Raw genomic sequence first — 13,797 nt, 5'->3', positions numbered from 1 at the left:
TGAAGCCTTCCCTGACCACCCTATTTTAAACTTCATCCTCTTTCATATTCTACTCCCTTCTCTGATTTTATCCACACACATAACTCTATAATTTATATTCTTTTATTATCTACTTCCCGACCACCACCACCACATGAAGGCAGGGACTTTGGTCTGTTTTATTTGGTGGGACATCCCTAGTACCTAGAAGAGGGAATGACACATAGTAGATGCCCAGCAAATAAATGCTGAATTAATAACTTAAGAGATTTTAACACAAGCAATCTAGTACTGAAGCCAAATTCTTAACCTCTATGTTATACTATTTAAAAATATACTATATATGGTCATAAAAAATTATACTTGTTTAAAGAAATAAATGTCGATTTTTTTTAAATGAGCAAGCAGAAAGACTTTTTAAAATGATCAGGCATATTTAATAAAGAATCAAATTAAAAAAAAATTGCTCCCTACTTTGTATTACAGAAAAATCAGTTCCAGGTGGGTTAGAAATCTAAATGTGAAAGTAAAATAATAAAATTTCTAGAAGAAGGGCACCTGGGTGGCTCAGTAGCTTAAGCCTCTGCCTTCAGCTCAGGTCATGATCTCATGGTCCTGGGATCCAGCCCTGCATTGGGCTCCCTGTTCAGCAGGAAGCCTGCTTCCCCGCCTCTCTATGTCTGCCTGACTACTTGTAATCTCTGTCAAATAAACAAAAAAAAAAAATCTTTAAAAAAAAATTTCTAGAATATAAAAGAACACCTTCATGATCAAAGAGTGGGGAAAGACTTTTTTTTTAATAGGATTCAAAAGGACTAGCTATAAAGGAAGAGCTTATTAAACTTACTAAATTGCAGTTAAAACTTCTATCATCAAAAAAATCTGAAAAAAATGAAAAGGCAAGCCATAGAATGGAAAAGATATTTGAAAGAAGATATTTGCAACGCATATAAGTGACAGAGAGCTTGTATCTAGACTACATAAAGAACCCCTGCAATTTTTAAAAAGAGAGAAAAGCTCAATAAAAAATAGAACTCAACAAAAAAATTGAACTGGTACTGTAAGAAGAAAATAACCAGGGGCACCTGGCTGACTGTCAGGAGAGCATGCAACTCTTGATCTCAGGGTTTGAGGCCAAGCCCCACACTGGGTACAGAGATTACTTAAAAATAAACATATTGGTGCACCTGGGTGGCTCAGTGGGTTAAAGCCTCTGCCTTTGGCTCGGGTCATGATCTCAGGGTCCTGGGATCAAGCCCCACATCGGGCTCTCTGCTCGGCAGGGAGCCTGCTTCCCCCTCTCTCTCTGCCTGCCTCTCTGCCTACTTGTGATCTCTCTGTCAAATAAATAAATAAAATCTTTTTAAAAAAATAAATAAAATAAATAAACATATTTTTAAAATAAGAAAAAGGAGGCACCTGGGTGGCTCAGTGGGTTGAGCCTCTGCCTTTGGCTCAGGTCATGATCTCAGGGTACTGGAATTGAACCCCTCATTGGGCTCACTGCTTCCCCCTCTCTCTCTGCCTGCCTCTCTGCCTACTTGTGACCTGTCAAATAGATAAATAAAATCTTTAAAAAATAAAATAAAATCTCCCTTATATGAGGAATTTGAGAGGCAGAGTGGGGGATCTGGGGGGTAGGGAAGGAAAAAAATGAAACAAGATGGGATCGGGAGAGAGACAAACCATAAGAGATTCTTAATCTCACAAAACAAACTGAGGGTTGCTGGAGGGGAGGGGAGGTATGGAGAGGGTGGTTGGGTTATGGACATTGTGGAGGGTGTGTGAAATGGTGAGTGCTGTGAAGTGTGTAAGCCTGATGATTCACAGACCTGTACCCCTGGGGCAAATAATATATTATATGTTAATTAAAAATAAGAAAAAGAACAGTAATTTTTTTTAAAAGAAAGGAAATGACAAGATGGCCATTAAATATATGAAATAATGTTCTATAATACTGATCAATAATTATTTTAAATATAAATAAACTATTAAATACTCTAATCAAAGGACACAAGGGAAGTGAATGGATAAAAAAACAAGACCCATCTATATGCTGCCCATAAGAAACTCATTTCAGACCTAAAGAGACATAAAGACTGAAAGGAAGGGATGGAAAAAGTTATTTCACACACAAATGGAAGTGGGGGAAAGAAGCTACAGTTGAAATATTTATATCAAACAAAACAGACTTTAAAACAAAGACCATATGATAAACAAGGACATTACAACATGATAAACAATCATGCAATAAGAGAATTTAACAACTATAAATATCTATGCACCCAACATCTACATACATAAAGCAAATACAAACAGAAATAAAGGGAGAAACTCATAGTAATAAAATAATAGTAGGGGACTTTAAAACCTCATTTAAATCAATGGCTAGATCATCCAAGATGAAAATCAATAAAGAAATAGTGGCTCTGAACAACAGATTAGACCAGATGGACTTAAAAGATACATACAGAATATTCCAACCCAAAGCACCTGAATACTCATTGATTTCAAGTGCACATGGAACATTCTCCAGGACAGATCACATTTGGCCACAAATCTCAACAAATTTAAGAGGACTGAAATGATATCAAGCATCTTTTCCAACTACAATAGTATAAAACTAGAAATCAAGCACAAGAAAAAAACAGAAAACACAAATATGTGGAGGTTAAACAATATGCTACTAAACAACCAATGGGTCAACAAAGAAATCAAAGAGGAAATTATAATACACATGAAGACAAAAGAAAATGGAAACATAATGGTCCAAAATCTTTGGGATGCAGCAAGTTCTAAGAGGCTTACCTCAAGAAACAAGAAAATTTTTTAAAAAAGAAGAAGAAGAAGAAGAAACAAGAAAAATTGTAACAATCTCACCTTACACCTAAAGGAACTAAAACAAAAAAAAAACAAAGTCCAAGTTTGCAGAAGGAAGGAAATAATAAAGACCAAAGAAGAAAGGAGAGACTAAAAACTAACAATTATAATAAGAAAAAAGACTAATGAAACCAAGAGCTGGCTCTTTGAACAATAAAACAAAACAAAACTAATAAACCTTTAGCCACACTCATCAAGGAAAAAAAGAGAGAGAAATCAAATAAATAAAATCAGAAATGAAATGGGAAAGGGCCACCTGGCTGGCTTAGTTGGTAGAGCACCTAACTCTTGATCTCAGAATTATGAATTAGAGCCCCACATTCAGTGTAGAGATTACTTAAAAATTAAAAAAAAAATTTTTTTTAAATAAAATGAAGGATGCCTGGGTGGCTCAGTGTGTTAGGCCTCTGCCTTTGGCTCAGGTCATGATCCCAGGGTCCTGGGATTGAGCCCCACATCAGGCTCTCTGCTCAGCGGGGAGTCTGCTTCCTCCTCTCTCTCTGCCTTTCTCTCTGCCTACTTGTGATCTGTCTGTCAAATAAATAAATAAAATCTTTTAAAAAATTAAAAATTAAAAAATTAAATGAAATGAGAGACATAAGTATCACCACAGATACAAAGAATTATAAGAGACTATGAAAAATCATATGTCAACAAACTGGGAGAACCCAGGAAAAAAATAAAGGATAAATTCCTTGAAATATAAAATCTTCCAAAACTGAATCAGGAAGAAATTTAAAAAGTTGAACACACTATTTACTAGTAAAAAATTGAACTAGTAATCAAAAAACTCCCAACAAACAAATGTCCAGGATCAGATGGATTTATAAGAAAATTCTACCAAAGATTTAAGAAAGAGTTAACACCTATTCTCCTCAAAATATTCCAGAAAATAGGAGAGGAAGGAAAACCTCCAACTTTATTCTTAGAGGCCAGCATTACCCTGATACCAAAACCAAAGACACTACAAAAAAAAAAAAAAAAAAAAAAAAAAAAAACTACAGGCCCATATCTCTGATAAAGATAGACATAAAAATTCAACAAAATATTAGCAAACTGAATTCAACAATTCATTGAAAAGTTCCCTCACCACAATAAAATGAGATTTATTCCAGGGAGCAAGGATGGTTCAATATTAACAAATCCATCAATGTGAAACATCACATTAGGAGGAAGAAGGATAAAAACATTAAGATCATCTCACTAGATACAGAAAAAGCATCTGACAAAACACAACATCCGTTCATGATAAAAACTCTCAACAAAGTGGGTGGAGAGGAAACATACTCAGCATAATATAAGCCAGATATGACAAAGCCACAGCCAACATCATACTCAGTGCTGAAGAACTAAGAGCCTCTCTTTTTTTTTTTTTTAAGATTTTATTTATTTATTTAACAGAGAGAGAACACAAGCAGGAGGAGTGTCAGGCAGAGGTAGAGGGAGAAGCAGGCCCCTGCTGAGCAGGGAACCTGATGCAGGGCCCATTCCCAGGATCCTGGAATCATGACGTGAGCCAAAGGCAGACACTCAACAAAGATGTCCACTCTCACCACTTTATTTATTTATTTTTTTTTTAATTCTCAACTCATCATCTATTTTATTTTATTTTTTTAATTAAATTTTTTATTTCTTTTCAGCGTAACAGTATTTATTGTTTTTTCACCACACCCAGTGCTCCATGCAATCTGTGCCCTCCCTAATACCCACCACCTGGTTCCCCCACCCTCCCACCCCGCCCCTTCAAAACCCTCAGGTTGTTTTTCAGAGTCCATAGTCTCTCATGGTTCACCTCCCCTTCCAATTTCCCTCAACTCCCACTCTCACCACTTTAATTCAACAGAGTATTCCAAGTCCTAGCCACAGCAATCAGACAAGAAAAACAAAGGCATCTAAATCAGTAAGGAAGAAGTAAAATTGTCACTATTTGCAGATGACCTGATACTATACATAAAAAACCCTAAGGACGCCACCAAAAAGCTGTTAGAGGTAATAAATGAAGTTAGTAAAGTTGCAGGATATAAAATTAATACACAGCATTCAGGTGCATTTCTATACACCAATAATGAAGCAGCAGAAAGAGAAATTAAGAATCTACAATTGCACTAAAAAGAATAAAATACCTAGGAGTAAATTTAACCAAGGAGGTAAAAGACCTCTACTCTGAAAACCTTAAGATGACAGTGAAAGAAACTGAAAATAACACAAGCAAATGGAAAAATACACCAGGCTCATGGATTGGGAAAATCAATATTGATAAAATCTTTACACTACCCAAAGCAATCTACAGACTCAATGCAATCCCTACCAAAATACCAACATTATTTTTCACAAAACTAGAACAAATAAAAATTTAAACAAATAAAATTTGAATGGAACCATAAAAAAACACAAAAAGCTAAAATAATCTTGAGAAACAAGAACAAAGCTAGAGGTATCACAATCCCAGATTTCAAGAATAACTACAAAGCTACAGCAATAAAAACAATATGGTACCAGACACATAGATCAATGGAACAGAATGGATAGCCCAGAAATAAATCCACAATTACATAGTCAATTAATCTACAACAAAGGAGTCAAGAATATACAATAGGGAAAAGACAATCACTTCAATAAATGGCACTGAGAAAACTGGACAGCAACATGTAAAAGGATTTAACTAGACCACTTTCTTACACCATACACAAAAATAAACTCAAAATGGATTAAAGAACTGAATGTGAGATCTGCAATCATAAAACTCCTAAAAGAAAACAAAGGCAGTAATCTCTTCAACATGGGCCGTAGCAACATATTTATGGATATATCTCCTCATGCTAAAAAGTAAAACAAAATAAACTACTAGGACTATACCAAAATAAAAAGCTTTTGCACAGGAAACATCAAAAAACAAAAAGGCAACCTTTGAATGGACAAGGATATCTGCAAATGATACCTAATAAGGGGGTTAATAACCAAAATATATAAAGAACTTATACAACTCAACACTAAAAATACAAATACTACTATTAAAAATGGGAAGAGGATCTGCACAGACATTTTCCAAAGAAAATGTACAGATGGCCAACAGGCACATGAAAAGATGCTCAACATCATTCATCATCAGGGAAATGCAAATCAAAACCACAATGAGATATCACCTCATACAAGTCAAAATGGCTAGCATCCAAAAAAGAAATAACAAGGGGTGCCTGGGTGGCTCAGTGAGTTAAGCCTCTGCCTTCGGCTCAGGTCATGATCCCAGGGTCCTGGAATCGAGCCCCGCATCGGGCTCTCTGCTCAGCGGGGAGCCTGCTTCCTCCCCTCTCTCTCTGCCTGTCTCTCTGCCTATTTATGGTCTCTGTCTGTCAAATAAATAAATTTTTTAAAATATCTTTAAACAAAAAGAAATAACAAGTTTTGGAGAGGATGTGAAGAAAAGGGATCTCTCACGTACCATTCGTGCAAATGTAAATTGGTGCAACTACTGTGGAAAAGAGGTTTTTGGCGTCTTTTTGAGGAAACTCAAAAAATAAAAAAATAGAAATATCATATGATCCAGTAATTCCATTACTGGGTATTTACTCAGAGAAAATGAAAACACTCATTCAAAAAAATATATGCACCCTTATGTTTACTGAAGCCTTATTTACAATAGCCAAGATATGGAAACAATCTAAGTGTCCATAGATAGATAAATGGATAAAGAAGAAGTGGTATATATATCTATATATAGATAGACAGATAGATAGATGCAATGGAATATTATTCAGTCATAAAAAATGAAATCTTGCCAGGGCACCTGGGTGGCTCAGCGGGTTGGGCCGCTGCCTTCAGCTCGGTTCATGGTCTCGGGGTCCTGGGATCGAGCCCCGCATCGGGCTCCTTGCTCAGCGGGGAGCCTGCTTCCTCCTCTCTCTCTGCCTATCTCTCTGCCTGCTTGTGCTCTCTGTCTCTCTCTCTCTCTCTCTCTCTCTCTCTGTCAAATAAATAAATAAATAAAAATCTTAAAAAAAAAAAAAAGAAAAGAAATCTTGCCATTTTCAACAATATGGATGGAACTGGAGAGTATTCTCCAGTTAGATGAGGATGTTAGAGAGATGAGGCCAAAGAGGTATATAAGAACCAAATTAGGAAGGTACAGCATGCCAAGCTAAGAAACTAGAGCTCCTCAGCAATCTATGGAGTATTTAAGCAACAGAGTGATTTGATCAAACCTGTTCATATCATTCTGCCTGGACTTCCCCTTCATTCGTTTGCTACTTAAGATTCTTTAAAGACATAATTCAAGTATCATTTTTAGTAATCCTCACTCCACTCTCACTATGGTCTATCCCTCGTCTGCATTTCTACAGAACCTCTTGGAAGAAGACAGGGTGTTTAGAGTATAGGTCCCAACTGGCCAGCTAATTGCAGGAAGTTCGCAAATTAACTCAAATACACTAGTGTCTACTATTTATACTATTTCTTATAAACAGCAGTTTGGGAAGTGGAGCTGTATGAAGTTAAAAAATAATAACACTAGACAGCAGATGAAGGAAATAGCTGGTGGGAAGAGTAAATCCAGTTCAGTTTTGCCAATTTCTCTTTTGCTGATAGGGCTCCAGAAAGAAAATCACATGATAGGTATATAACACAGGCATAAGAATAAAAAATGTTCATGACAACATATTTATTACTTTAGTTTTCTGAAGGACTGTTAGAATGATGACAGTTAAAAAAAATTTTTAAAGATTTTATTTATTTATTTGACATAGAGAGAGGGACAGTGGGAGAGGGAATACAAGCAGGGGGAGTGGGAGAGGAAGAAGCCGACTCCCTGCTGAGCAGGGAGCCTGATGCAGGGCTCGATCCTAGAACCCTGGGATCATGACCTGAGCCAAAGGCAGATGATTAACAACTGAGCCACCCAGGTGTCCCGACAGTTTAAATTTCTTAAACACAATCAATCATTTAAAAGTTTACATTAACAAAAAACTAAAACATTTGCTTTTGTGAATACCTGGAAGGTTTCCGTTATAGTCCACATCTTCTATTCCACATCCCCATTTAACTAGAAGCTGCAAACAGCCAAGTCGCCCATGAAAAGCTGCATAGTGCACAGGCTTCCATTCTCTCTTATCAGTCACACTGGGATCCTAGGGATAACATTCACAAGAACTCAGTTTCTTTCCATTTGAGGAGAAACAGTAAATCTAGCAGCTTAATTCTGCAAATGAAAACTATAAGGCCAAAAAAAAAAAAAAAAGGCAAAAAAGACCTATAAGGCAAACAATAAATGTAGTAGAAAAATTTACTACTACCACCGATTTAAACATGAGCTAATAAAGCCTAATAAAATTTTATAAAATAGTTTTTTTAAAAAGAACATAACTTGATCCATAAAAATAGTTTGGTTTCTTTTTTAAGATTTTATTTATTTATTTGACAGACAGAGATCACAAGTAGGCAGAGAGGCAGGCAGAGAGGTGGCAGGGGAAGCAGGCTCCCTGCTGAGCAGAGAGCCCAATGCAGAGCTCGATCCCAGGACTCTGGGATCATGACCTGAGCCAAAGGCATAGGCTTTAACCCACAGAACCACCCAGGCGCCCCCATAAAAAGTTTTTAAAAAGGAACCTAACTAAGGGTGCCTGTGTGGCACATCGGTTGAGTGCCTGACTCTTGGTTTCAGCTCAGGTCGCAGGATCTGGCTAAGCTGCGCTCCGCACTCAGCACAGAGTCTGCTTGGGGTTCTCTCTCCCTCTTCCCCATACTCCGCCCCTCCCTCTCTCAAATTAATAAATAAATCAATAAATAAATCAATAAATCAATAAATCAATAAATAAAAATGGCACAGTCCATTGAGCATCATACCCTTGGTTTCCGCTCAGGTCATGATCTCTTGGTTGTGGGATCAAGCCCCACATGTGGCTGCGTGATCAGCAAAGAGTTTGCTTGGGATTCCCACTGCCTCTTGCTCTGCCCCTCCCACTTATGCTCTCTCTCCCTCTAAAATAAATAAATCTTTTAAAATAAATAAATGTGAAGATTTATTTATTTTAAAATAAATAAATAAATAAATATTCAAGGCGGGGGGAAAGGGGAACTTAACTAGTCATTTTACTGGTCATAGGCTTCTGAGCAATAAAATGAAAGGGAAGGATTCAATGGTCCAATCATATCCTTGAAAGCATAAAGAGTTAATAAAAAAAAATACTTAATAGGCCCTTCACTTTTTCTCTAATTATAGAAACACCAACTCTTACCATAATGTCTTCAATAAAAGTAGTTCTTTTCTTATAAGTTTTTTTTTTTTACCACTAATAATGAAAATAAATATCACAATGAATGAAATTTCTAGAGATAAAAATCATCTTCTAAATCAGTGCATGAAATAAGTTACAAAGAAATAGGTAAACATACAGAATTCAGAAAGATATATAATCACTGGCTGAAATGAGTTTGGAAGCTTCAGAATCTTCCCAGTTAAACTCTGAACCGACATGAAGAACCCCCAGCCTCTGAAATCCTTTGTACTGCTAAACTGGGATTTTTTGAAGCTTTATCTAAATTATTGCCCCTATGTTTAAAGACAGAAAAGCTAAAGAGAGAGATCAAATTACTTTGATCATAAAAGTATTTAAGAAGTCAGGAAGAGATAACTAGGCTACTAAACGCTATTCCATCTATATGATCACACATTCTTGCATATTATCAGGAATCTCTCACCACTCCACTTCGGAGCATTATTTGTAAAGTGAAAGAATGTCCATGTGTTGCAGCAAGGTGTAAAGGAGTACATCCACGATCATCTTGAGATGCCAGATTTGCCCCGTTGATTATGAGAGCCTAAAAATAGAGAAATAACAGTGAATGTACATAAATATATATGTTAAATCATGAATGCAGATGTGTAATAGGCAAGCAATTTATCAACCTATGGCTACATTATTATGTAAGTTCTTATACATGTGCCATAGATAAAGTATGAGAAATTCTTAAATAATCTTAAGAAAATGCTTGAGATCTTTTTAAACCTTGCCTAGGAGATATTTGTAATACCAGATTTCACATTCTGATTTCAACATGTACATACGATTTATAAGGTACACAGAGATTAATAACCACTAAGCTAAATACTTTAATAATAAACTAATAAACTGAAAAGTAAACGGTCACTATTTCAAAAGCAGAATCTTTTATTAACTAGGTTTTGAATATACTGTAGGAGGATTTCGTTATTAAAGTAACTCATTCTAGCTCTGAATCAAATTTCTAACTGCATCTGAGGAGATTTCATCTGAATTTTCAATCAGCCTAGTTTCTGTATAAGGATTATATCATAAACACAGCCCTCTATGTAATATACCGAATAACCTGTTTAAAAGAATTACTAGTTAATATTTTTTAGTTTTACTCCCTCAGACCTTCTTTTTTTTTTTTTTTTAAAGATTTTATTTATTTATTTGAGGGAGAATGAGTGAGAGAGAGCATGAGAGAGGAGAAGGTCAGAGGGAGAAGCAGACTCCCCAAGGAGCTGGGAGCCCGATGCGGGATTCGATCCTGGAAGTCCGAGATCATGACCTGAGCCGAAGGCAGTTGCTCAACCAACTGAGCCACCCAGGCACCCCTTCAGACCTTTTTTTAAAAAAGATTTTATTTATTTATTTGACAGATCTCAAGTAGGCTGAGAGGCAGGCGGGGGTTGGAGGGGGAAGCAGGCTCCCCACTGAGCAAAGAGCCAGATGCAGGGCTCAAGCCCAGGACCCTGAGACCATGACCTGAGCCAAAGGCAGAGGCTTAACCCACTGAGCCATCCAGGCACCCCTCCCTTAAACCTTTTTTAACCAGTCTGTATTTACCAGTATCTTAGCAAAGGACTCCATCATAACTCATATCAAAAGCTTTAAGAATAGTCTTCATAATTAACAAGCCAGTCAATAATCATCACAAAGCACACACTGAATATTTACTGCACTTTAAAAATCACTACAAGGAATATGAAGACATGTCAACTTAGAGAATTAGGACATATGTAGAGACAATGATAATCAATTATACAAAGCAGTCCTTGATAATCAACAACCACACAGTATAGTACAAAAAAAGTACCACAAAATCTCTGAGAATGAAAAGATCCCTTTGAGGGAGACAAGGACAGTCAGGGCTATGGGAATGGTTTGATTGCTTAGAGGAAGGAAAGCATCAAGTAAAGCTTTCTAAGACCCCGATATCCCCTGAAGTTACTATTTTATTTCCTTTTTCACTGCCTACTTCTCAAATTAATACCTCAATGCCTCAACTCCAAATCAACCTGCAAACAAGGTGCCATCCCTACCACTGCATGGAAATTCAGGAAACCTCACCCTATAGTGACTCTCAAGTCCACTGGCATTTCCTTACATCCTGTAACTCTGACACTCGGCCTAACTATTCTTCCCTCATTTGCACAGTCCAGTGCATCCTGGCTCTCTATCTGACTTCCTCCTCCGAATTCTTTACTCATTTCTCTGCTTCCTACCATCATTACTAGTAACATTCTTCAACATTCAATCTTCAATACTCTATTCTCTTTTCTATATATTATCACTCCCGAAATTTTTGTCTCCAGCACCTTTTCAACTGCCTGGACCTTCTGCACCCAAATGTCCTATAAGCCCCCTAAACAACATGTACCAAAATGAATTCAACATTTTTGCTTCCATATCTCCCTTGCTTTTTAGATTTCCCTATCTGTAGTGTCATTATTATCTGTCATACTGCCTCAAAACTTTAAAATTTTCACTCTATTATGTCAACACCTGCTTTTCAAGATGGCTTCTATCCTTTTCTTTCTTTCCCACTGCCACCACCTAATTTCTACCTCTGTGGGTAGTGATGACACCAAAAGTCTCTAACTGGTCTTCTTCCCTCCAAACTGTCTCCTCATCCTAGGTAAGCCCAGATACATCTTGTTAGAATAATTTCCTGAAATACTGCTTTCATTACTTCAGTCCTCTGTTAATGTGCATGTGTATGTATGCATAAGTATGCATGTGTGTTATATGTATATGTAAGAGTATATATTAGTACACATATAAAAACTCTCTTACACAAATGAATCTTAATTCTACTTCTAAGACATTTTACATACCTGGCTATCCAAACTTAATTCATAACAGTATACAACAACAAAACATCTACAACTTAGTCAAGCTCATACAATAGTTTACCCCTTGAACACACCTAATTTTTCCAATTTAAGTACTACACATAGAATTAGAGCATAGAGATTCATAGAATAAAACCTAGGTTCAAGTTCTGGTTTTGTCACTTACTTAGGCAGGGTATTTAACTTTCAGAATCTGATTCTTTATCTATAAAAAGGGGAACTCCTAAGATTACTGTATTAAATGAAGTGATAAATGGGAAACTATAATTCACACATAAAAAATAATAATCATTTTTCATTGCTCCTTACTTTCTGAAATCAACCTGTTCTTTTCAACTTAATTGAATTTTTATTGTCTCCATTAATGATTTCTCTATCTCCTTCTAATCATTAAAACCTTAATCATAGACTGTACTTTGTACTGTTTTGTAACTCACTGAGTAGAGAACCTCTCATTCCAAGTAGAATCTCAGGCTTTTTAGAGGCAGGAACTGTTTGCTTATACAATTTTGTATTCCTCCAAATTCCAGTCTACTTCAGTACATTGATTATATCTAGTTAATCTAATAAGCTAGACCCTGCACATATTAATGTGAAATTCTGGCCAGGAAATACATTAAATAAGAAATTTTAGGCATGAGAGGCTATTAAGGAGATAATCTGGACATACCTGAGACATTCCTTTAAAACGACCTATCAGGGCGCCTGGGTGGCTCAGTGGGTTAAAGCCTCTGCCTTCGGCTCAGGTCATGATCCCAGGGTCCTGGGATCGAGTCCCATATGGGGCTCTCTGCTCAGCGGGGAGCCTGCTTCCTCCTCTCCCTCTGCCTGCCTCTCTGCCTACTTGTGATCTCTGTCTGTCAAATAAATAAACAAAATCTTTAAAAAAAAAAAAAAAAAAAAAAAAAAAAACGACCTATCAGATAGCCAATTACTTCAAAGATAAAAGGATCCCAGTCTTACACAATTTGTTTAAACTGTATTTGGTACCAAAGATCTGAGCCGTGGAATTCAGTAAGTACTTGTTTAGGACAAAGAACTAAATCTATGGGTCATATTATTAGAATAAAAACAATAACCCAACAAAATTAAGCTAAAGTTATTAAATGTACTGATTTTTTTAAAGTAATCAAAATTATTATTACCTGCATACAAGCATCCTGACCTCTGATTGCAGCTATGTGAGCTGCTGTCCAACCTCTCATGGTTACTTGTGTGATATCAGCTCCATGCCAGAGGAGCCAATGAAGACACTAAATTAAGAAAATAACCATGTTAAAAAGTTATAAGGCAGATTTTTTTGAACATCTTTAGATCTTTGAAATTTAGTCTATTATCATGAAATACCATAGCCTGGGAAGCATCATAAGTAAATGAGGGGGCTAGTTTTAAGAAAAACAAAAGCATAAGAACAATGATATGGTAAACCCCACTTGGCCTTATTATTGGGTCAACAATAGGGAACAGTGGGAGCTGTGGCAAACTGGAGATCCCATTCCTTGTCCATAAGGTATAAATGCTACTTAATCCCAGCCAGTTGTTACTGTAAGTGAAATGCAAATCCAAATCTTATATTTCACCCATACTGTGTAAGCCAAACAAAACACATCTGTGAGTCATATTCACTCAAAAGCTGCCAATTTGCAACCTCTGCCACAAATCTTCAAATGAGCCCGGATGCTTCTGTATCAGAGCAAACACTGTTATTTTGGTGATACTTGCTAAAAAAGGAAAAAAAAGTGGCTTACAAAAAAAAAGGGGGGGAGAGTCAAATGCATCTTCATTTAATATTTTAATTAATGTAAATCTCAACAGAATACAGTACT

General features: G+C 36.4%; 1 protein-coding gene across 3 annotated transcripts in view; it reads right to left on the bottom strand.

Moving 5' to 3' along the window:
• The window catches only part of ANKRD42 (ankyrin repeat domain 42), a 61,010-nt gene that overhangs the window by 38,082 nt on the left and 9,131 nt on the right, over window positions 1-13,797 (bottom strand). For 2 of the 3 annotated variants that reach the window (XM_080815294.1, XM_080815296.1), the window contains exons 3-5: window positions 13,117-13,224; window positions 9,550-9,669; window positions 7,844-7,979 (exon numbers count right to left, since the gene is read on the bottom strand). In XM_080815294.1, the coding sequence (XP_080671420.1) occupies window positions 7,844-7,979; window positions 9,550-9,669; window positions 13,117-13,224 (364 nt within the window). Of the gene's footprint in view, window positions 1-7,843; window positions 7,980-9,549; window positions 9,670-12,641; window positions 12,814-13,116; window positions 13,225-13,797 lie in introns of those variants that run through there. The other variant, XM_080815295.1, reaches the window with a different exon arrangement.

Source organism: Martes martes (genome assembly GCF_963455335.1).
Source record: "Martes martes genome assembly, chromosome: 10".
NCBI classification, from domain to species: Eukaryota; Metazoa; Chordata; class Mammalia; order Carnivora; family Mustelidae; genus Martes; species Martes martes.
Note: the sequence above shows the minus strand (reverse complement) of the source record. Positions and strands in the feature narration are given on the sequence as shown.